The 22,816-nt window shown below is 41.7% G+C and overlaps 1 protein-coding gene across 7 annotated transcripts; it reads left to right on the plus strand.

Annotated features, from left to right (window-relative positions):
• The first annotated feature begins 3,951 nt into the window (after window positions 1-3,951).
• On the plus strand, window positions 3,952-22,776 carry LOC138963054 (uncharacterized). 7 transcript variants are annotated; one of them, XM_070335055.1, is made up of 6 exons: window positions 3,952-4,121; window positions 10,769-10,916; window positions 11,226-11,263; window positions 15,320-15,935; window positions 18,874-19,229; window positions 19,593-22,776. In XM_070335055.1, the coding sequence occupies exons 4-6, from the start codon at window positions 15,326-15,328 to the stop codon at window positions 19,896-19,898; spliced, it is 1,272 nt and encodes a 423-aa protein (XP_070191156.1). In that variant the 5' UTR covers window positions 3,952-4,121; window positions 10,769-10,916; window positions 11,226-11,263; window positions 15,320-15,325; the 3' UTR covers window positions 19,899-22,776. The 7 variants fall into 7 exon arrangements, with proteins under 7 accessions (XP_070191156.1, XP_070191154.1, XP_070191155.1 ...); XM_070335053.1 differs by lacking the exon at window positions 11,226-11,263 and adding an exon at window positions 13,804-13,921; XM_070335054.1 differs by lacking the exon at window positions 11,226-11,263 and adding an exon at window positions 13,807-13,921.
• The last annotated feature ends 40 nt before the right edge of the window (window positions 22,777-22,816 follow it).

Raw genomic sequence — 22,816 nt, forward strand, 5'->3', positions numbered from 1 at the left:
CCCTCCTCTCTCTCTCCTTCCATCCTCTCTCTCTCCCTCCATCCCACTATTTCTTTCCCTTCCTCCCTCCCTCCCTCCCCCTTCCTCTTCTTTCCTCCCTCCCTCAACCTCACTAAATCTCTCCCTCCCTCTCTTTCTCTCTCTTCCTTCCCCTCTCCCTCCCTCCTTCCCTCCTTTCTCTCTCTCCCTCCATCCCACTATTTCTTTCCCTCCCTCCCTCCCTCTCTCCCTCCCTCTCTCCCTCCCTCCCTCCCTCCCTCCCACTTCCTCTTCTTTCCTCCCTCCCTCAATCCAACTAAGTCTCTCCCTCCCTCTCTTTCTTTTTCTTCCTTCCCCTCTCCCTCCCTCCTTTCTCTCTCTCCCTCCCTTCCCCCTTCTCTCTCACTCAATCCCTCCTCCACCCTCCCTCTCTCTCCCTCGGTCCATTCCTATATCTCTCTCTTCCTCCCCATTTATCTCTCCCTCCATAGCTCTCTCCCCCCTCCCTCTCACCTTTTCTCTCTTTCTCCCTCTCTCCACTCCTCTTTCCATCTCTCTATCTCCCTCCCTCCTTCCTCCCTTTATGTCTCTCTCCCTCCATCCCTCCCTCCCGCTTCCCCCCCCCCCCCCCCCCCCCGCCCCTGCTTTCTCTCCTCTATCTCACTCTCTCCTCTCTCTCACTCCCTGTCTAGTCTCCCCCCCCCCTCTCTCTCTCTCTCTCTCTCTCTCTTTCCATCTTGTGCAAATTCGTAGTGTTATTTTCACTGTTTTGTCATTTCTCTTGACAACACTTCTTCTTCGAAATATTCTGGTAAAACCAATGCTTAGATCTGCGCATTTTTTGTTAGATCTGATATTGGGGGGGAAAGTGGTAAAACCAAGTAAGTCCACAAAATGCCCAACAAAACCAAAACCATCCATCAGATTATTATGAAAATCGGGTTTTAAACGTAAATTAATGCTATTTATCTAATTATCTCGGTGGTTTGATCTAGATAATCATCACTTTTGAGACATTTTATCAAACAGTAAAAGTCGTTTTTCTCGGAAGTAGCGTCAATGGACCTCGGTTTTGTCAGCACACGGCAGTATTGTTGCTGCGCAGTTTACAGTCACAGGCTTGGTCTAAGAGAAGTAACCGTGTTTCTAGCTATTTAAAAATATTCCACCATTGAGTTAGCTCCCTTACAGCTTACCTGTCTTAACAGTCTTTTACTCTAAATCAGTAAATGAGACAACCAGTAATACATTTTTTAGAAAGAACTAGCTGTAAGATCCTGCTGGACCTATAACATTATGCCCTTTGGTAATCAAGTTTTTTAGTTCGACTTCGAGTCCACTGGTTCCCGGTTTAACACCCCGTTCTCACCCCCACCTGGAAGTTGTCCCCGGGGGCCACTTTCGGGTAACCCAAACTGGGATACTGTATTTGGCCTACCTGAAATACTGTATTTGGCCTACCTGGGATACTGTATTTGGTCCACCTCAGATACTGTATTTGGCCCACCTCAGATACTGTATTTGGCCCACCTGATATACTGTATTTGGCCCACCTGAGATACTGTATTTGGCCCACCTGAGATACTGTATTTGGCCCACATGAGATACTGTATTTGGCCCGCTAGAGATACTGTATTTGGCCCACCTCAGATACTGTTTTTGGCCCACCTGAGATACTGTATTTGGCCCACCTGATATTATACTGTATTTGGCCCACCTGAGATACTGTATTTAGCCCACCTGAGATACTGTATTTGGCCCACCTGAGATACTGTATTTGGCCCACCTGAGATACTGTATTTGGCCCCCCTGAGATACTGTATTTGGCCCATCTGGGATACTGTATTTGGCCCACATTTGGCCCACCTGGGATACTGTATTTGGCCCCCACCGCACTGTCCAATTGTCCCCATTCCAAAAAGGCCCCCACCTGTTTTTTGCCTTTAATGACCCCCGCAACCCTTACGTGCGTCAAGTTATGACGGACCAGTCATTTTGAGAAAACCATCGTCATACATTGCTGCAAAGCAGCTGAATATGCAAGAAAAGGAGGCGTGCAGACGGATGTTTGGGTCTTGCAAGACTTTCTGAAAAACGAATCCTCCTTTGAAAGAAATTAAAGTTGTCTGCTTTAAAGGTAGGGTGATTTTGAAGCAATCAAATCAAAACGCAAATCGCGTTGATAACCTTGTTGCTATTATTCTTTCATTGAATTTCCGTGGATTTGTTCGTAACCCTTTTTAGAGTTATGCCTTGTTAAGTCAGTAACGGCAAAAAACGCTTCTAAATACAAACTTACAAAGAAATGTGTATCGTTTGCTCCGGAACTGCAACGTCGATATGCCAAAAAAACACATTTCCAAGCTTAATACAAAACCAAAAATCTGACTGGAGGTGTCATATTTTGTCATGGGTTTGAAAGAACAACTATTAATTTTCATTACACTCCGACCGTGTTCTTTTTCTTGTCACACCCCCCAAAGCTGTTTTTTATGGAAAGCCGTTGGGTCATAACCAATACATGTGTAAGAAATGACTAATACACGAGTAAGAAATGATTTATACACGTGTAAGAAATAATTTATACACGTGTAATAAATAATTCATACACGTGTATTAAATGTTTAAACACGCGCGTCATAAATGATTACATACACACCGGAAGCAATAATTTATACACGCCGGAAGAAATCAGCGGTGCATTAAATCTTGAATCGGAAAATGTACGACTTGCAAAGCGACAAATTTCGTAGCTGCTTCCGGGTGGCGCGATCTCTCAATACGTCACAAGAACCGACTTCGTCTGATAAAACAATTACCTCTCCAGTTGTTAACCCGTGATTAGTAAAAATGTAAAACATTTAACAAATCACGGGGCGCTACCCCAAAGTCAAGGGACCTATTAGATTTGTTCTTTTTTTCATTACTTAATTGTCCCATCGCTGGGAAATTCGGAAAGCTAGCAGCGACAGAGTCGCGCTACCCAAAAATCAAGGGATCTATTTGATTTTTCTTCTCAGTCTTTGTTATGCTAAAGATCGTAATATGTTACCTATCCGGCCCAAACAACCCCCCCACCACCTAGCATAGAGGCTCTAAACAACAAATATTAATAATAATTAAACGCATGTATTACTTTGTGGAATGCGATATTTTTGCATTTTTACTTTTTTACAAATCGCGGTTTTAGGTTCGACGTAACGTGTAAAATGTTTTTACATTTTTACAAATCACGGATTAACATCAGTGCTATGCGAGGCTTGGCTTGATTTTGTACAACGGCGTTGAACTCTACTCATAAACCGTCTAAAACGTTTGCCGCTCCCGCCACTGAGTCTTGTGATGTTCAAAGCGAGGCGATGAAGACGCTTAGTGTTTTTCATGTGGATTCCCAGTCCGAGTTTTTAAGTCGCTTAACCACGTGACTCCTGCATTTACAACGCGACTAATAAGAAATAATTCTTACACGTGTAATAAAAAATCCATGCACGTGTAAGAAATAATTCATACACGTGTTAGAAATGATTAATACACGTGTAAGAAATAATGCATACACGTGTAAGAAATGATTAATACACGTGTAAGAAATAATTCATACACGTGTAAACTGACATTATTGATACACGTGTAAGTAATAATTCATACACGCCGTGTAGAAAATGATTAATACACGTGTGAGAAATTATTCATACACGTGTAAGAAATAATTAATACACGTGCATAAAATAAAAGAATGTATTACACGTATCATAATTTATACACGTGTAACAAATAAATACACGTGTGTACATTATTTCTCACACGTGTATGAATTATTTATTACACGTGTATTGGTTATGATCCAAACGGCTTCCCATAGTTTTTTCGCTACGCAGCAGTAATAAGGCTGATGTGGTGTGCTGATCCAGAATAACAGCATACGCAATCTAGGTGACGTTCTTTCACATAGCGACGCGCATTATGACGTCAGCTTATCATCAGAAATCCTACGTCATAAGGCATAAATGCTGATAGTCACAAGAGCAGCCAGCTTGTTCAGCAGTCGCAAACATCTTGATTACATTTTTTGTTGCGATGGGGTTGTAACAGCAAAATGTAGGTGCCCAAGATAGTTTCGAGTACCGGTCGTACCACTTACTGTGGTGAGTAACCTGGCTACACTGTAGCATGTTCACTGATTGGTGTTATTGTTCGAAACAGTCTTGAATTTTGCATGAGTTTGACGCGACTTTGCTTTGTTGTCGTTGTTGCTGATCATCGTTGCATTTCTAACAGCTGGGAAGGGGCATTGAGGACTAAATTCAGTAAATCATCGATGTAAACATTCTATATTCATCAGAAATACATCGTATGTCGAGGACTTTGCAAATTGAACTAATTGATCGGAATTACGTGCTGATTTACTTGTTTGTGTGTGTGTGTGTGTGTGTGTGTGTGTGTGTGTGTGTGTGTGTGTGTGTGTGTGTGTGTCTGTGTCTGTGTCTGTGTATGTGTGCGCGTGTGTCTGTGTGTGCGCGTGTGTCTGTGTCTGTGTTTGGTGTATGTTTTTTAGGATTCTTTTTTGGACTCGAAAATGAAAAGCATATATGCTTGAGAACCGTGTCCTAAATGTCTTTCTTTCTTTCTTTATTTATTTGGTGTTTAACGTCGTTTTCAACCACGAAGGTTAGCCTATATCGCGACAGGGGAAGGAGGGAGATGGGATAGAGCCACTTGTCAATTGTTTCTTGTTCACAAAAGCACTAATAATCAAAATTTTGCTCCAGGAGTTCTCGGTGTACTGTATCTTTTTCAAATTTGGACACCGTATGTAGCTACACCCCGGACACAACCTCATCGATGAGATATTTTAACACGTGCTCTCAGCGCGCTGAACCGATTTTTTATTTTTTTTATTTTGTTTTTTGTTGTCGGGATCCACTACCAGTAACTCTTCCTTATCTTCTCCAGTGTTTTCAGCCGCGATTATCTCCCTTCCTCCGTGTGGCGTCAATCCATATTCCCGTTACTACGTTACTATTTTTAGAAGGTCACTGCACGTTACTATTTTTAGAAGGTCTCCAGTGTTTTGTGCGTTTATCTCCTTTCCTTCGTGCGCCGGCAAAGCCGGCGTCAGGCGCAGCCTGGTATTCGGCTCTACTTCTTCCCGGCGAAGCCGGTACCCGGCGAAGCGGGTAATCATCTAGTAGTACAATATATTACCTTACTGGGAGAATGCAAGTTTCCAGCCTAAATGGCTAATATTGTACATATACACTGAGCCCAAAAAGTTAAGGATATTTTTTCAGTGGTATACCCCAGATGTTAAACAGCAGTTTTTGGGTCAGAAATTAACGTGTATTTTAAGATCTGTCTTTCTTCTGCTCAAAAATGTCTTTCAGGAATCTGAGCAATATTTGGGCATGACGTCACATGTTCGTGACCATGCCTAACCTCAAAAATGGCGTTTTTTTGACGGCATGATTCACCATCAACAGTCAAAACGGCGGCTTAAACTGAACGATATTTGGCATTTTTTACACCAAAATGTTTATTTGGTGTCTTACCTAACAAGTCATACAAAGTTCGTTCAAATCCGTCGCGCAGTCAGGCTAATCTAGCGTGTAAAGGAAAGCGACCACTATCCTGAAAAACAGCAAAAAATCCATGGTTTTTGTGGTGCTTTTGCTGGGTAGCTGCAGTTGATACGCAATACATATAAAACTACAAATAGCAGCCTCTCCAAATTACACAGAACGATGACAAAGACCCTCATCTGGATTCGCGCTAGTACTTGGAGCAAACAGAACCCGAGAATGGACGTTGTAACGGGTTTCCGTTAAACATTTGCAAACGTTCATAACGTCCTAGAAACAAATGTGACATGCACGCAATTCTGTATACTTTGCAAAGAATGGTTCCATTACATGTGTGCCAAGTTTCAGAAACATTCTTTCGTGGGCTCAAAAGATATAGCCTCATGACTTTGAAGAAATAAAAAATTAAATCTCACTCCGCTCTGGTGTTTTATTTTTAGACGATGACGTCTGCAAAACTCATATCAAGGTGGCTGAGTGATCAGGACACACACTTTCCACTATCGAGACAATGCTCTTACAGACTCTTAAAAACCTGGCGATGTCAACCTCCACAGCTCCATTTCGTAGCATTCAAACTGTCTGATTCGTCACAGCAAATGCCAGATTGTGTCTCGCCGCTATCAAGACGACGATGAGAAAAACCCAGTGTTGCCTCCATCTGACGTCATATTTTTGGATGCGAAGCAAAAGTGAGTCTATGTACTCACCCGAGTCGTCCGTCCGTCCGGCCGTCCGGAAAACTTTAACGTTGAATATTTCTTGGACACTATTCAGTCTATCAGTACCAAATTTGGCAAGATGGTGTATGATGACAAGGCCCAAAAAAACATACATAGCATCTTGACCTTGCTTCAAGGTCAAGGTCGCAGGGGCCATAAATGTTGTCTAAAAAAACAGCTATTTTTTACATTTTTCCCATTTTCTCTGAAGTTTTTGAGATTGAATACCTCACCTATATATGATATATAGGGCAAAGTAAGCCCCATCTTTTGATACCAGTTTGGTTTACCTTGCTTCAAGGTCAAGGTCACAGGAGCTCTTCAAAGTTGGATTGTATACATATTTTGAAGTGACCTTGACCCTGAACTATGGAAGATAACTGTTTCAAACTTAAAAATTATGTGGCGCACATGTTATGCTTTCATCATGAGACACATTTGGTCACATATGATCAAGGTCAAGGTCACTTTGACCCTTATGAAATGTGACCAAAATAAGGTAGTGAACCACTAAAAGTGACCATATCTCATGGTAGAAAGAGCCAATAAGCACCATTGTACTTCCTATGTCTTGAATTAACAGCTTTGTGTTGCATGACCTTGGATGACCTTGACCTTGGGTCAAGGTCACATGTATTTTGGAAGGAAAAATGTGTAAAGCAGAAGGTCAAGCATGTGAGTCGTATGGGCTTTGCCCTTCTTGTTCAGGATTGTTGTCGCTTTCCTTTACACGTTGGATCAGCCTAACTGCGCGGCGGATTTGAACGAAATTTGTATGACTTGTTAGGTAAGACACCAAATAAACATTTTGGTGTAAAAAATGCAAAATATTATTCAGTTTAAGTCACCGTTTCGACGGTTGAAGGTGAATCATATATGCCGTCAAAAAACGCCATTTTTTAGGGTAGGCGTGGTCACGCACATGTGACGTCATACCCAAATATTGCTCAGATTCAGAAAACACATTTTTAAGCAGAAGAAAGACTGATCTTCAAATACACGTATATTTCTGACCCAAAAATTGCTGTTTAACATCTGGGGTATACCACTAAAAAAATATCCTTAACTTTTTGGGCTCAGTGTATGTCGAGTCTCAAGATATCAAAATAGAATAACGTTTTGTTTTTGATAAACCTCCAAGTTCAATGTAGGATACTTCAGTATACCCAACAAAACTTTTAAAAATATCAAAGAGAGAGAGAGAGAGAGAGAGAGAGAGAGAGAGAGAGAGAGAGAGGGAGGAGGGAGAGAACCAAGAACTCAGAAGTTCATTACTAAAGAATAAAGGTTTTAGGCAAAGCGAGAGAGAGAAAGTGGGGGTGGGGGTGGGGGGAGCCTTGAAGAATGAAAGTCAGAATAGTTTACAGCGTTTTTCCTGGACGTCAATAGGAACCATCAACAGATTCAGTCTTGGTCGACCGAAATGAAAATAACTGATCTGTATTTTCTGTTCATTTTGTTTCCCTCTCAGGGCAGATTGTCACTCAAAAGACTGGGTTGTGCCGCACTCAATTTTTTTGTTTTGTTTTTGTGTGTGTGTGTGTGTGTTTGTGTGTGTGTGTGTGTGTGTGTGTGTGTGTGTGTTTGTGTGTGTGTGTGTGCGTGTGTGTGTCACTGTCAGTGTAAACGGTAATCCAAAAATAAATAGACTGCCAATGTTCTAAAATTCAGAATCAAACTACAAGAAAATTATGTTATTAGAACATTCAGTAATTTATGACAAAACAAAACGTTACATTCCCTGATCTTCGATCCAGCGGTCATTTAATATAAGTTTGACTTATAATACTGAAAATAAACGTATCTGACAAATTGCCCAGAAACGCATTCAGAAGACGTTATTAATATTTCTTATTCGCCTTTTATTATGATTAGTTTTTTTATTAGTTTTTTTTTACAATTATTATCCTTTAATTATCTTCTGAGCAAAATGTAACGTTACTGTTTTGTGCACACAAAACCAAAACACAACAGAATGTAACGTTTTGCTTCGTCATAAATCATATCATACCTTTCTTGTTTTGTTTTGGTGTACTCAATAAACGGTAATGATTAGCAATAAAGCTAAACTGAGAAACAATCTTGCATAATCTTGTCGGGCCATGCCCCACTGCCCACAGCTACCCGAGTTTATTCAGTGTTGCGACTGAGCAAACAATTCCTCGAGCGGGTACTCAGACGGGTAGCGTCTCAGGTCAGTGATCACCTAATTAGTAGCCAAGGAGTGTGTCAAGACTGAAGACTGTTTGTCGCGGGGATACTGACTTTGTTAAGAAAGAAAAGGGGAAGCGGCATAGCTCAAGGACTCGGTCAGACAATAAAATTGCAGTCGGCTCCTACTTCATATACTCTATCTTTTTCAATAGTGTGACAGTACAGTAGTTGTCATGATTTTGTGTCTTGGTTTTACCAAGGACCTATATTTATAATAATTATAGGTCTATGGTTTTACTGAGCAGCAAATGATGTGTAAGCCTAAAATCTTCACCCTAGACTGAGTAATTTTCATTCAGTGGTTCGTTCGTTGGCTCTCTCTCTCTCTCTCTCTCTCTCTCTCTCTCTCTCTCTCTCTCTCTCTCTCTCTCTCTCTCTCTCTCTCTCTCTCTCTCTCTCTCTCTCTCTCTTAGTTTTGTTATTGTTTTATTTCGTTTGTTTTTTGAAACAAAACGCGTACTGTTGCACTTATCTGAGAACAATAACATGCACTCTTATCATCGTGGTGAAAGTGGGTGGGGAAAATGACGTCATGTAATGCCCGAGTTCCCTCCCTTCAACTGGAAAACAGTTGCAGAACTCAATCTGAGTGGTTTCCCTTAGGCACTCGCGAGTTTCCGACTCGAGCGGAAAAGTCCGAGAGTTTCCGTATAGGGTGGACAATGACATGACGTACAAAATTCATCAACACAGATTGACAACAAGGAACAGTGTGCTAATTTGCTCACAAAAGGAGCAATTGCGGACTTTTCAGCGAGAGAGGAGGTAAGTGGAAGGTTTTGTTGGAAAGAGCAGTCGTCAATGTTTCGTCTGCGTCTGTTTTGAGTCTAGAATCACGACCAAAGTGGGAAAATATTCGGTTTGTTTACATCGAGCAAGGTCAGGTGGCGCAAGCGCAGAAGGCTTTGTGTTGAAAATACTTGCTTTATCAGCTGAGTGAACAGACGACATTTTCTTGTCACTTTTGTCCAAATCCTCCTTAAAATGTTTCCATGAGAAGACCTTGTGCTCGTTTGACGCACTGATATCCCGTTCCCTCCGCTCCCAGCTGGTAAATAATGTACGTGTGAGTGTGGTCTGTGTGCGCTCTGGTGTGTGGGCAGTGGGTGAAAACCTGGCGCCAGCAACATTTCTTTTCTCGCCTTATGCTGCGCAGGCAAAATCGAGGAAGTTTTGGTACAATTTCCTCCGTTCTAATCGATCCAGTGGTGTTGTGTGTAGAGTGGCACACGTTACGAGAGCCGAAGCAGCAGAAAAGATTGCTCGTGTCAATACGAGCATCGGGCCTTGCGGGAAAAGAGAGGACACATTTTGACACAAACCCTCGAGATAAACCCGCCAGCAGAACAAAGGCAACATGGCAGAACACGGTGGAAACATCAGCTGCTGAGACTGTCAGCTGTGTTGTGCGTGCTCTGGCCTGCTCTCTCATGTAATGGCTGTGCTAGGTTAGAGAATGACCACGTTGATGCCTGTCCAGTTTCTGCTGGAAACTTGGGGGGGGGGGGGGGGGGGGGATGTGGAGGTGGGGGCTCAGTCCGAAAGGCATTGATATTCCCCACGTGCTGCTACCAGTACCATTGTCACCACAATACCAGTTACCACATGCACAGACTTTTTTCATTGGCAGAATTCAGGGGTTATGTCCTTTTTTTCCAGTTACTCTGCTGATTGAATAATTAGTTGAGTTGAAAATTTAATCTCAATTAGTTTTCCGTTGATCAAATGCCAGAAGTGGTTTTTCAAGGTATTGTCACAGATACAGAATTGGCTTCAGGGTAACTCTTCTTTAGAAAGAGTTAACACTCGCTATATAAGGGCCGGTAACCGTTTAAGGGGTAAGGGACTGGAAATTATGACTGAATGAGAGCAGAGATCTTATGGGTGCTTCATCAGTTTATGTTTATGTAGCTTATTGGGATGCAGAAAATTTATATCATCCAATGAATATTTTTGTACAAGTTTGCCAATGCAAGATTCTGAGGGTTAATCAACCGCTCTCCCATGGTTATACATCTGCAGTACATGCACTCTTTGTCAGATTGATGGGGGGGGGGGGGGGGTCCGTCGCGATATAACCTTCGTGGTTGAAAACGACGTTAAACACCAAATAAAGAAAGATGGGGGGGGGGGGGGGTGCGGGGTGTCTGGGGTGACGGTAGATATAATTTTGATACTAAGGCACTACAGTTATGTTTTAATTTTTTCTGCTGTATTTGAAAACATACTTCTACAAATCGGTAATTTCCATGTTTTGGTAATCTTCTTTTGTTTCAGTTGAGAACAGTACCCCCTAGCCGTATGACACAGTTTTTGTGTGATACATACGCTAGAGAGAACAGGCCCGCTGATATGAATAATGAACATATGGTTTGGTGCGAGTGATAACATCGTGAAGTTCCGACGGTGTACCATGCTATTTGAGGTTTGCATAATATTAGGTGTTAGAACGTGTGGCATCATTTTTCCTTGAGTACAATTGAATTGTATGAATTCTTTTCTTTGGATGAGAACTATGGATACTTCAGTACAACAACAGAAGAAAGATCTACTGACAAGTACGCGCTTGTGAGATGTCCTTATTCTGTTCTTATAAGCTTCTGGTCATTAAATGGACACTACGCGTGAAATTTCTTGAGGTTTTGGTCGTTTTTTAAGGTTAAAAAACTGTTTTCCGAAGATCCCCTACACACCACCAGTTGTGATCAGTTCACCATCTTTTGTATCTTTGCAGATTGAAACATAACAAAGGAATAAAAGAAAGTAAAGCAAGTAAGAATTGTATCTAACCTTTGGGTGAAAGGGGTCCGAACAGTTATGAGACTCGTTCAGTGTTTTATGTTTGTTTGGTGTGTTTTTTGCACAAAACAGTTAAGATCGGAACTTCCTTTGAAATATTTCCTTTTTTTTTTCTTTTTTTTTTTAAAGATGCATCTGATACAAAAAGTACATCACTTGGTTTACTGGTTGGTTGTAAGGGGAATACATTCCGTCGCCATCAACAAATTGAGACTGAGAAAAGAAAATCAGCCTGTGGAAACATTGTTAAAAAATCATGAGACATCTATACAACAAAATTGTCTTCTGAAGCTCATCAGGAAAACACGTTTTATGTATTTATAAGCTAAGTATCCATAGTTTCAAAGGAGTTTATCAGTTATTGTCGCCCACTATTTTTGGAGCTTCCATCCCTTTAATTGTTTTGAGAGCTCTAATGCGGTCTTGGCAAGTAAACTGACTGGAGATTTTGGGGGGAACCAGAATTAGAGTATTCTATTCCTCCTTCTGTCAGCTCACTCGCCTAGTACTGTGGATGGTTATTGTGAAAAGTGTCCTACTCTATTTCTCTCTTTACTCTTGTCTATTTTTTTTTTTTTTTTACTTATTTTTTGTGTGTCTCAAGTGGTAGCTGCTAATATTTTTATTTTGTAAAATTTGATTATAGAATTCACAATGGCCAAATACACTGTCACAAGTTGAGAATTATATATAATTGCTTCAGGAATTTTGGTATGTTGTTTGTAATATTTAATACAACTTTTTAAAGTCCTATTTTAATTTTAAAGATGCAGCTACTGAACACATTCAAAATGAAAGTGAAAATATTGAATTAATAAAATTCCAAACGAAATGGCGGAGGTGGAAAGCAGGGGAGATCCAAAGATCATGTTTATGATTGTGAGAAGTATTCTTTTAAACTATTTCGAGGAAAGGTAAAAATGTCCCTGCAAAATCAGAAAATTTGGTTTGTGAGAATTAAGTGCGTGCATATCAAAAGTTATCATTCATTACCCAAATTTGCAGAAAGGTTGGCCTGTGAACATAATCAATAATTTCAGTTAAATGAAGAAGAAAGGACACAAATGAAGTTACCCCTGTTACCACTTGGAATACAGTTTCTCTTTTGCTTGAGTTGTATGTTATCTTTCGCCTGACTGTTCAAGATTATTACGTATTCAAATTATAATGGATTACAGTTACTGCCTTTTTGTTTGTTTTTAAATTTTTAACTTCTGCTTCCTTGTAATGTATGGTCTCATTGCAAGAAAAGATTATGGTTTCAAGATACATGTACTCTCAGTCAAACTGCGCAATTTAAGGTTTGTGATCAGATGGCAGAATAGTAGAACTGCTTCTTGTGAACACTATATTTTTAGCCTAAATTTTAGTACATATTCACAGGGTTTCAAATCTGCTCAAACTTACAGTACAAAGATTTACCATTACAAGATTTGGTTTGAAGTACACAATTCCCAACATTACCAAATTTATTTCTTTGAGAGAAAGCTGAACAAGTTGAAGGACAGGAATTTATCAAAGCCTCTGTCTTTTAAGGGAAGGTAGTAACACAGAAAACAAAGGGACGTTGATCGCTGGTTTCTTTACATAGGAAGTGTAACAGCTCGGGTGATCACTGCAAACGTGCAATTGTTAGTTTTTTTGTTTTTGTTTTCTTTCTATCTCTGGGTAAAAAAATGAACGAGGGGGCATATTTTGGTAAAGCGAGCACACACATTATGTGTGTCTGACTCTGTGATTGGTTGAGATTCTGCTTTGTGCTGCCTCTTTACATGTCCCTTCCCCCCCTTCTCCTCCTACCCCCTCGGGCTGCATTCTATGCAGAAATATACAGACAGACACATCCAAAATTTGCTAAGTCTTCCTGTATACCACAACCAGCAATTTTGCAATTAGCTCTGGTGTTGGGTTTCTCTTCTAACACAAAGCATAATTACATTAGTAGAATGAATTTCTAGACGTGAGCTGTTCAAGTTAACAAAAAGTACCCAGTCTTGGACATCCTCTATGGTCCCTTCCCCTCCCCCACTCCCTTCTGTCTGCGTGTCTCCCTGTTATTGTCTGATTTTCCAACTCCAAGCCTTTGTCATGATCTGACCTGGCTGACAGTGATATGTGCAGTGCAGTGCAGTATGCAACGTTCCCTTGTAGTGTTCAGACTTCTCCTATCAGAGAGCAAAGTTCCCACTGACCAGGTTACCTGGAAAGTGATTCATCTCACCAAAAGTGTGCATGGTCAAAATTTGAGTTGGAACTCACAATGCGATACAAAGAAACTGCAGAGAATTTAAGCAAAGAAAACCCTGTGAGTGTGAATACTGTTAAACTGTGCCTAGCATAGGGATGTGACTGTTTGTGTGATGTGAACTGTGTGCATTTGGCGACCCTGGGGCTAAGATCACTCAGACCCATTACCGTTGGCTGAGAGAGAGAGCTAAGCGCAGGGTGACAAACACTATGCTTCCTGATCATTATTTTCTGTACCATTGTCCTTGTTGCTTCCTTGGGTCCAGCAGGCATTCGGTCAGGGGTTCGAACACATTTCAGTACACTTGTGTACGTACTCTTCCCACCTACTTGGCGGTCGGCGGCAGGATGTCGCGGAAAACAAACTTTATCATATGGGTGCAGGTATGGTACTTATACGTGTTTACTTCCACTTCTAGGCAGTCATTCGTGTCGTATGCTAGCTCGGCTTAGATTTCAAGTAACTGTGCCATGACACTGCGTTTCTAAGTGAGGCTAAGAGCCGACGGTCTGACAAACTGTAAGTGTAAGATATTAGATGATAAGAGAACTGAAATCTTTTGGGGTAATGCTTCAATGGAGTTTGTTATGGTTGATTTTCTTTGGATTGTTAATATTTTATGGGGTTCAAGTTTTCTTTGGAATGCTTGCAACAGAAAGTGTTCTCTTATTCTTTATGTTTAATTTGCTTGTAGAGTTGCATACACGGATTGTAAGTTCTGTTATTGTTCGTTTGTTGGTTAACATTTATAGGTAGGGTCTTCATTGGAATATCGCGCAATATATCTTCAACTGCCATTCTGCTCATCATGGATGGTTCTGGTTGTTGATACAGATTTGCAACAAAGGGTTTCCTTCGCTGATGAAGACTTCCTGCATGTGTTTTTTACAATATGTATTACTATTTAAGTATAAAAGCTTAATTTAATAACCCCTGCGTGCATGCGTTAATGAAACCGCAAAAAAAAAATTGGCAAACGTCGATTCCAGTGAAAAGGATGCTCAGTGGTTTGTATTTTGATGTGGGTAAACACAGGCATGAGCACACACACACACACACACACACACACACACACACACACACACACACACACACACACACACACACACACACACACACATCTGCCTGCATTTAATAGCACACTTGCCTGCAAAAGGCAAGAATGATTTTGAACAATCTATCACAAAAATAAAAGGAAACGCTGCTTGGGCTTTAGGGGATTTTCAACTTTGGCAAGTAAACAACAGAATATTAATGCCTTCCTTAGTTACCAGGTAATTTCTCTTTGTACTAATTTTCAACTGCAGTGCGCTTGGCAAATCTCCCAGTGAATGTTTTCTTCAGCATCCACACTTTTGAAAAGATAGAGCGACATGGGACTGATGTGGGATGGGGGTCAAGAGCCATGATGATGGCTTGTATACATGGTTGGCTTCTGTGGAACTACAAGAAACATATTTTATTTGTACATGTACTGCGATTTGCAAAAGCATGAAAATCAACACAGCTACAGGTGAAAAAAAATATGCACACTTTTTTGTGTCATGCCCTTACAATGCCTGGTGGGGTGCGGTGGGGGTGGATTTGTGAGAATCATGGATGTAATGAGGGGGAGGGGGTGGTCTGGAACAAGGGGTGTGAGGTTAAAGCAGACCTGCAGTACTGCAATTGCATGACAAAGGTTGATGGTCTTCACTAATGTCACTGCAGTCTGTCTGCTTACGCCTTTGGATCTGATAGAGTTGCAGGCATTGATGCCATGGTTTGCCTGGATGTTCCAGGGCAGTATGAGCATGCCTAACCAGGGCCAACGCCAGCTCTTCGTTTACGACCACGGCAGGCCCCACTGGTCCCAGGGCGGACCCCTTTTCTACGATCGCCGCATGCCTCCCCCCGGCCCACATGGGCCCGGCGGCCAGCACCCACACCCCATGGGCCAGCACTTCCAGAACCAGCCCTTGCAGGGCCCAGGCCCGGCCCCCCAGTGGGTGAGAGGCCCCGTCCTGGGCGGCCCACAGGGGGGACCGGCCCAAGCCCACCCCCACAACCAGCAGCCTCTGGACGGCTTTGGCTTCAACATGCCCTGGAACATGGCCAACAACCATCACCACAACCACCGACACAACAACCGCAACTTCAACCATCGCGACAACCACCGCAACAACAATGGCCGCAACGGTGGTGGCGGTCACGGCGGGGGCGGAGGAGGAGGGCCGGGTGGAGGTCGCAACGAGAACGGAGAGCAGCGCTACCTGTGCTGCAAGTGCGGGGATTACCTGCAGAACTCCCAGGAGTCGGGCGTGCACCTGTGTGACGCCACCGTCCCAGACAACCAGCAGCAGCAGCCCGCCAACAACACGCGCGATCTCACCAGGGAGGAGGTTCAGAGTAACCTAGGTGAGAACTGCAGTCCTTCTTCTTATCTGTCTTTTTTCCTTTTTACATTTAGTCAAGTTTTGACGAAATGTTTTAACGTAGAGGGGGGAAACGAGACGAGGGTGTGGTGTATGTGTGTGTGTGTGTGTAGAGCGATTTAGAGAAAACTACTAGACTGATCTTCATAAAAGTTTACGTGGGAGTTCCTGGGTATGATAATTGATATCCCCAGACGTTTTTTTTCATTTTTTACTCACATGCGAAGCAAAAGTGAGTCTATGTACTCACCCGAGTCGTCCGTCCGGCCGGCCGTCCGGAAAACTTTAACGTTGGATATTTCTTGGACACTATTCAGTCTATCAGTACCAAATTTGGCAAGATGGTGTATGATGACAAGGCCCCAAAAAACATACATGTGACAGTGACAAAAGGTCAGGTGTCATGTCTACTGTCCCGAATGACACACGATTGCTGACATTTCACCATTGCCAAAAGAATAAACAAATAAGAAATAGGTAGAAAATGAATGTGAACACTGACTTTGATTGTTGATCAGTATTTTCTATACCACTAACAAATAATCTACTTACACATAGCTGTTTGGCAAATGTATGTTGCATGGGACACACTGACATGAAAGTGGAAGATGTTTTTCCCTCTAGAGAAACTACATATCAAGTTACACTTTTTGTGCTCTTCCATTCCAGTTGGCAATCAATTGTTAACGCATGTTATTAGAAAAAATAGAACGAAAACAGATTAGATAGAATGAAAAATGTACTGGTGATGTCATTTGGGACATACTGACATGAAAACGTCACCTTTTGTCATTGTCTCACATAGCATCTTGACCTTGCTTCAAGGTCAAGGTCGCAGGGGCCATAAATGTTGTCTAAAAAACAGCTATTTTTCACATTTTTCCCATTTTCTCTGAAGTTTTTGAGATTGAATACCTCACCTATATATGATATATAGGGCAAAGTAAGCCCCATCTTTTGATACCAGTTTGGTTTACCTTGCGTCAAGGTCACAGGAGCTCTTCAAAGTTGGATTGTATACATATTTTGAAGTGACCTTGACCCTGAACTATGGAAGATAACTGTTTCAAACTTAAAAATTATGTGGGGCACATGTTATGCTTTCATCATGAGACACATTTGGTCACATATGATCAAGGTCAAGGTCACTTTGACCCTTATGAAATGTGACCAAAATAAGGTAGTGAACCACTAAAAGTGACCATATCTCATGGTAGAAAGAGCCAATAAGCACCATTATACTTCCTATGTCTTGAATTAACAGCTTTGTGTTGCATGACCTTGGATGTATTTTGGTAGGAAAAATGTATTTTGGTAGGAAAAATGTGTAAAGCAGTTTTTAGTGTATGATGTCATTGCTAGGTTTAGTTATTTGACCTTGACTCTGAAGGTCAAGGTCAAGCATGTGAGTCGTATGGGCTTTGCCCTTCTTGTTTGGATAAATGTCTTTGATGACGTCATATCCGGCTTTTCGTGAAATTTGAGGCGGCACTGTCACGCTCTCATTTTTAAACCAAATTGGTTGAAATTTTGGTAAAGTAATCTTCGACGACGCCCGGACTTTGGTATTGCATTTCAGCTTGGAGGCTTACAAATTAATTAATGAGTTTGCTCATTAAAGTTGTCATTAAAATCGATTTTTCACAAACAGATTTAAAATTGATTGCATCGTATTCTTCATGACATTCTGAATCTAAAAATATATACATATGTTATGTTTACTCTTAAAATGTGATCACAATTAACGAAAATAGATTAATTAGTCTTACGATTAAAATTTAAGAAATCGATCCAAAAATGATTTCATCTTATTCTTTATCGTTTCCTGATTCCAAAAACATATAGATATGATAGGTTGTATTCAAAACAAGCTCAGAAAGTTAACATGAATACAGAAATGCGCGCTTTCCTGCTCAGCACAATACGCTTCCGCGCTATTCTGGCGTGTGCATATCACTGCGTTTTGCACGTGGGAGGTGAGCGATTTCCTTCTCGCGGGGATTGACGAAGCTGCATGTACTCACAGTACTTACTGTCTTGGTGAAAAAAATACAGTGCGTTCAGTTTCATTCCGTGAGTTCGACAGCTTGATTAAATGTAGTAATTTCGCCTTACGCGACTTGTTTTCCCTGCTTATTCTATTCCTCTGTGTCCTTGTGATCATTGTCTTAGTTTTTGTGTGAAGTTGTGGTTGTAGAGTTATGTTAACTGTTTACAGAGGATGTAAGTAATACTTTCAAGGAATAGTTTGTAATTTTCAGCTGTTGCTGTCACTTAGTGTGATAACAACAGAAGTTGAGAAAGGTTGAGAAATGTGGGGTTGCTAGATTGATGTTCATTCCTGTTCTGATGCTGCCAGTGTTAACAGCATTGGTTTTCTAGCACTAGCAGGCCTTCCTCTGGGATGGTAGAAAATGAAATTTGAATCAAGCTGAAATTGAACGTCACATGTAACTTTGCAAGAGCTCCTAATTTTGCACATTCTCTTTTCTCTTGTTGTTTTTTAGATGATTTTTTTCCGTCAGGCCTCATCAGTATTGGTGTTTAAACTTTTTCTCAAGCTTGCTTTTTATGTCCGAGACTGCTGTTTTAGCAAACAGTGGCTCTGCTCCCAGTAGATCTTATTGCAGTTCTACGTATGGACAAGGTCCCTGGGTAGTTGTGCCTCATGATTTCTATCTTTATTCTCCCTCCCTCAGCCCTGCTCCCAGTAGATCTTATTGCAGTTCTACGTATGGACAAGGTCCCTGGGTAGTTGTGCCTCATGATTTCTATCTTTATTCTCCACCTTCCTTCCATCCCTCCCTCAGCCCTGCTCCCAGTAGATCTTATTGCAGTTCTACGTATGGACAAGGTCCCTGGGTAGTTGTGCCTCATGATTTCTATCTTTATTCTCCATCTTCCTCCCATCCCTCCCTCAGCCCTGCTCCTGGAGCACATCAAGGAGAAGTGCTCAGAGGAGATGTCGGGCAACCCTCCCATCATCACGGAAGCCCTGCAGAGTTACTTCGCCTCCCGCATTGACGAGCTGACCTCCATGCGCCTGGCCATCATGAACGAGAGCAACAAGCACGAGGAGCAGCTGGCGGAGCTCAAGCAGCGGCTGAGTGCGGTGGAGGAGCGCGACCAGCAGCTCAAGGAGCAGGAGGAGCTCCTGACCAAGGAGCGCGCCGGCTTCGTGGAGGAGTGCAAGGCTGAGCGCGCCGAGCTGGCCCGCCAGTGGCAACAGCTGCGAGACGAGATCACCCGCATGGAGGAGATGAACAACGTTCAGAAGGTAAGGGACAAGGTCACTCACATGTATATATATCTGTCTGTCTCTGGTGCATGCAGCATATATCTGTTCACAGTGGCATAATGTGATTATTGTTGTGTATAAATTGGATGTGCATTGAACAAACATTACACAGTTCACAAAATGCACCTTTCTGTTTAACCAGTAGTTTCTTGTACTTTACGGTGTGTGTTTAATAATAATCAGGAGTAATCATGAGCAGTGTTCAGCTGACCAGGTGCAGATGAAAAACTTAATGTTGAGGTTTTCTCAGATATTTTTTAAGCTAGAGCCACCAAATTTCACACACTGGTAATTTTGATTATCTTCGAACTGAAAGTGTTAATGTGTGATATTGTTTGACAGGGTCGGATAAAGCTTGACGTTGGAGGTCATGTGTTCACCACGTCGCAGCTCACGTTGACACGGGAGGCGGACTCCATGCTGGCGGCCATGTTCTCAGGGCGGCACGGGCTGAAGAAGGAAGACGACGGCACCATCTTCATCGACCGCGATGGCACCCACTTCCGCTACATCCTCAACTACCTGCGGGACGGCGGGCTGAGCACCGACGCCTTGCCACGCAACAAGCAGACGTTACGAGAACTGCGCAACGAGGCTGTGTACTTCCAGCTTCACGGGCTGGTGCAGCATATTGAGAAGATCCTCTGAGCTCGGCGGTTACCCCCCTTTGCACCGCAATGCTGGGCTCCAGGCCTCAAGATCTCACACTCTGGGACGGAAAGGTTGCAGGGCAAGACAATCGGTGGCGGTCAGCGACAGGGGAGATCTTTGAATCAAGCTCGCCGGGAGTTGTGTTGACAAAGTTGCCCCGTGGTTTTGACCGGGCGTTTAGACACGTTCTTGTCTTGGTGTTGGAAGTTCCAGTTGCTTTGTCGTCAACGTAAGTTAGTCCGACGTAGGAGGAAGATTGCTGCCGTGTGTTTTATTTTTCTCGCCGCAGATTTGCCCCGAAGTGAAATGTGCTGCATGGTAGCAATGTAACACAATGTAACACAATGTAACAAAAAATGTCAAGTCACAGTTCTGCCTCTCTTGTTGTGGGTGCAGTGTAGCTTTGCACAGAAAATTCCTGCCACATGATGTAACGAAAGGTTGTTTTTTTATTGGGGAAGATGGCTGGTTTTAAGGACCTTCTGTTGGATAGTTTTTGTCTCATAGAAAATCTTTGTTGAGGTTTTTACACAGATAAAATTCTTAGGAAAGTTCTTATTCAACTGTTCTGGTATTCTTTGAACAATTCAAATTTGACAAAATTACATTAATTCAACTAACATAGCTATTCAAGGCTTTGTTTTGAAACTTGTTAGTTTTTTCGACAGCCAGCAATCTCGTAGTTTTCCACAAAGTTTTCCATTGCTTTTGCTAGGCACAAGTTCAACTTTTTTCGAAATACACATGGAAGATTGTTTTTGAAATCTTAGCACCATCCTACCAGCTTGAATTTTGCCACGGTTTGAAAAGTCTTGCAACCAGTTGAGAATTGATCATTGTCAATATGCCCATGTTCTCGTTGCACGTAGAGTGGCTTTGAGTGTTCGACCCCTGCCATGTAGGCACCTCAAGTGGATTTCGGTCAGATTAATCATTGTGTTGATGTTTATGGTCTGTTGTTATAGTTCCATGCCGCGGTCTCAGGCTAGTTCACGTACACAGACACAAAATGTAACGGGTGTGCCCACGGTACCTAACTGAATTTGCCTAGCTCAATGTGTATTTTGTGGGTCGATTGTATTTTTCCTTCTCTCGCTCGTTTGTGTGGTGGTGGCGGAGCTCGTAGCCTTTCTGTGCACGCAAGAACGTTTTGTGCCTACCACTTTTTTTTTTCTTTTTAACTTTTCGTGTCTGTTTCTGTTCGTTTGTTGTCTTTCGTTTTATAAACTCTTGTTTGACGTTTATACCCCTTAGGACCAATGTACTTTACCACAAAGGAATATATCAGTGGAATGTATGCATTTTAGCTTGCCAGTGCTCAGATAAAATTTTATATATATACATATAATCTTGCGTGATTCTGCACTGGTGGTTTTTTGCCATGTCTGATTGTTGATTATGCTCTGTGTGCATAAACACAAAAATTCAATACTGCCAGAGATTGTCTCTCCCTCCACCCTTCTCACCCCTTTACTCTTTATCTTGCTTCCTTTCTGTTTTTCCCTTTCTTCTCCACCCCCTATTTTTTCCTTTGAATTCTGAAGAGTATTTTATTCTTATACTTGCATCTTGTTATCTGATTCTTCATGTATGCGTCATTTCCATCTTCTTTTTTTCAATTTTTTTTTCTCAACTTTTTTCTGCGCACCATAGACTGCATTTGGTTTACGCACCCTTCCAAGGCCTATTTAGCTGTGATATATATAGTCTTGTATTCATCACCATAGACAGAACGCTGGTTACTTAGAGTGCTATATTTGTCAACGTTTATTTTTGACTTTGTGCGTTTGTAATTGTGCGTCTGGTATTACACCGTTGGTAGCCTTGTCACCCCCCCACCTCCCTATTATTGTGTGTACTTTTTGCTGATAATGCAATATTTCCATCTCAGGGTTTTGTCGCTGTAAGTTTGCAAAGGTATCAAACCTTAAACAAGAAAACAAATTGCATTAGGCATGCCATCACGCTGTTGCCACCAAAGATTTATCTCCCTTTTCTTCCATGTGTCTGGTTGAATAGTCGGGGTCTCGCTCGAGGCCGATGTTGTTGTGTGTGTTTGAGTTTGGTGGTTTAGTGCGTGCTGAGGCTTGCTTGGAGTAGAACAGTCTTACTGCTTGAAGAGCTTCAGGTGTTCTCTCCCCCTGATTTAAAAAAACAACTTTTTTTATTTTACTCTCTTTTTATCTCTCCTTCATGGATGCTGGAATTGCTCCGACTACTAGTACAAACTTGACTTACCTTTTTTCTCTCCCCTTTCTTGGCTTTTGCTATTATGAGGTTAGTCACTTGTTAAAAGGTTGTGCGAGTGAATGCATTACTTCTTTTTTTTTTCTTCCAATACTTACATTTGTTTGAGGCCTGTCTCAATGAAATTACTGAATCAGTTTACAGTATTGTGAGAGAAATGTCATGAGTTGTTGTGAATACCATACATCCTCCTTCGGTCGACTTCCTTATGTCTTAGGCAGCCCAGATTCACGGTTTTCGTAGTCTTTTGTGCGCGTTTAATTTTGTTTTGGTGGAGTTTTAAAATCATGCATGAAGAAAAACAGTTACCCAAGATACATAGCTCAAAAGGAAAAGTATTCGTGTGCAGGATATGTTTTCAGTACATTGGAGAAAAATACTTCGAAGCGGTTGGAAATTATTTGTAACATTTTTCTCAACTGTGAGAGTAAGCATTTAATGTCCTCTATTGAAACAAAGGATTGAAAGACAGAACTCGGAAATCTGACATTGGTTCTTTGTGCTGCATTTTACACTGACTTCTGTGGACTGTTTGATTACTTATAATTTTTGGAAGTTTAGCATAAAAGCATTGATACTTTATACATACTTTGGGAAGTTTAGAAATAAAATATATACAAAGATTGTCTTTGAAAATTTTTCTTGACTGTTTTTGACTTATCAAGGAA

Source organism: Littorina saxatilis, linkage group LG3, assembly GCF_037325665.1.
Source record: "Littorina saxatilis isolate snail1 linkage group LG3, US_GU_Lsax_2.0, whole genome shotgun sequence".
NCBI classification, from domain to species: domain Eukaryota; kingdom Metazoa; phylum Mollusca; class Gastropoda; order Littorinimorpha; family Littorinidae; genus Littorina; species Littorina saxatilis.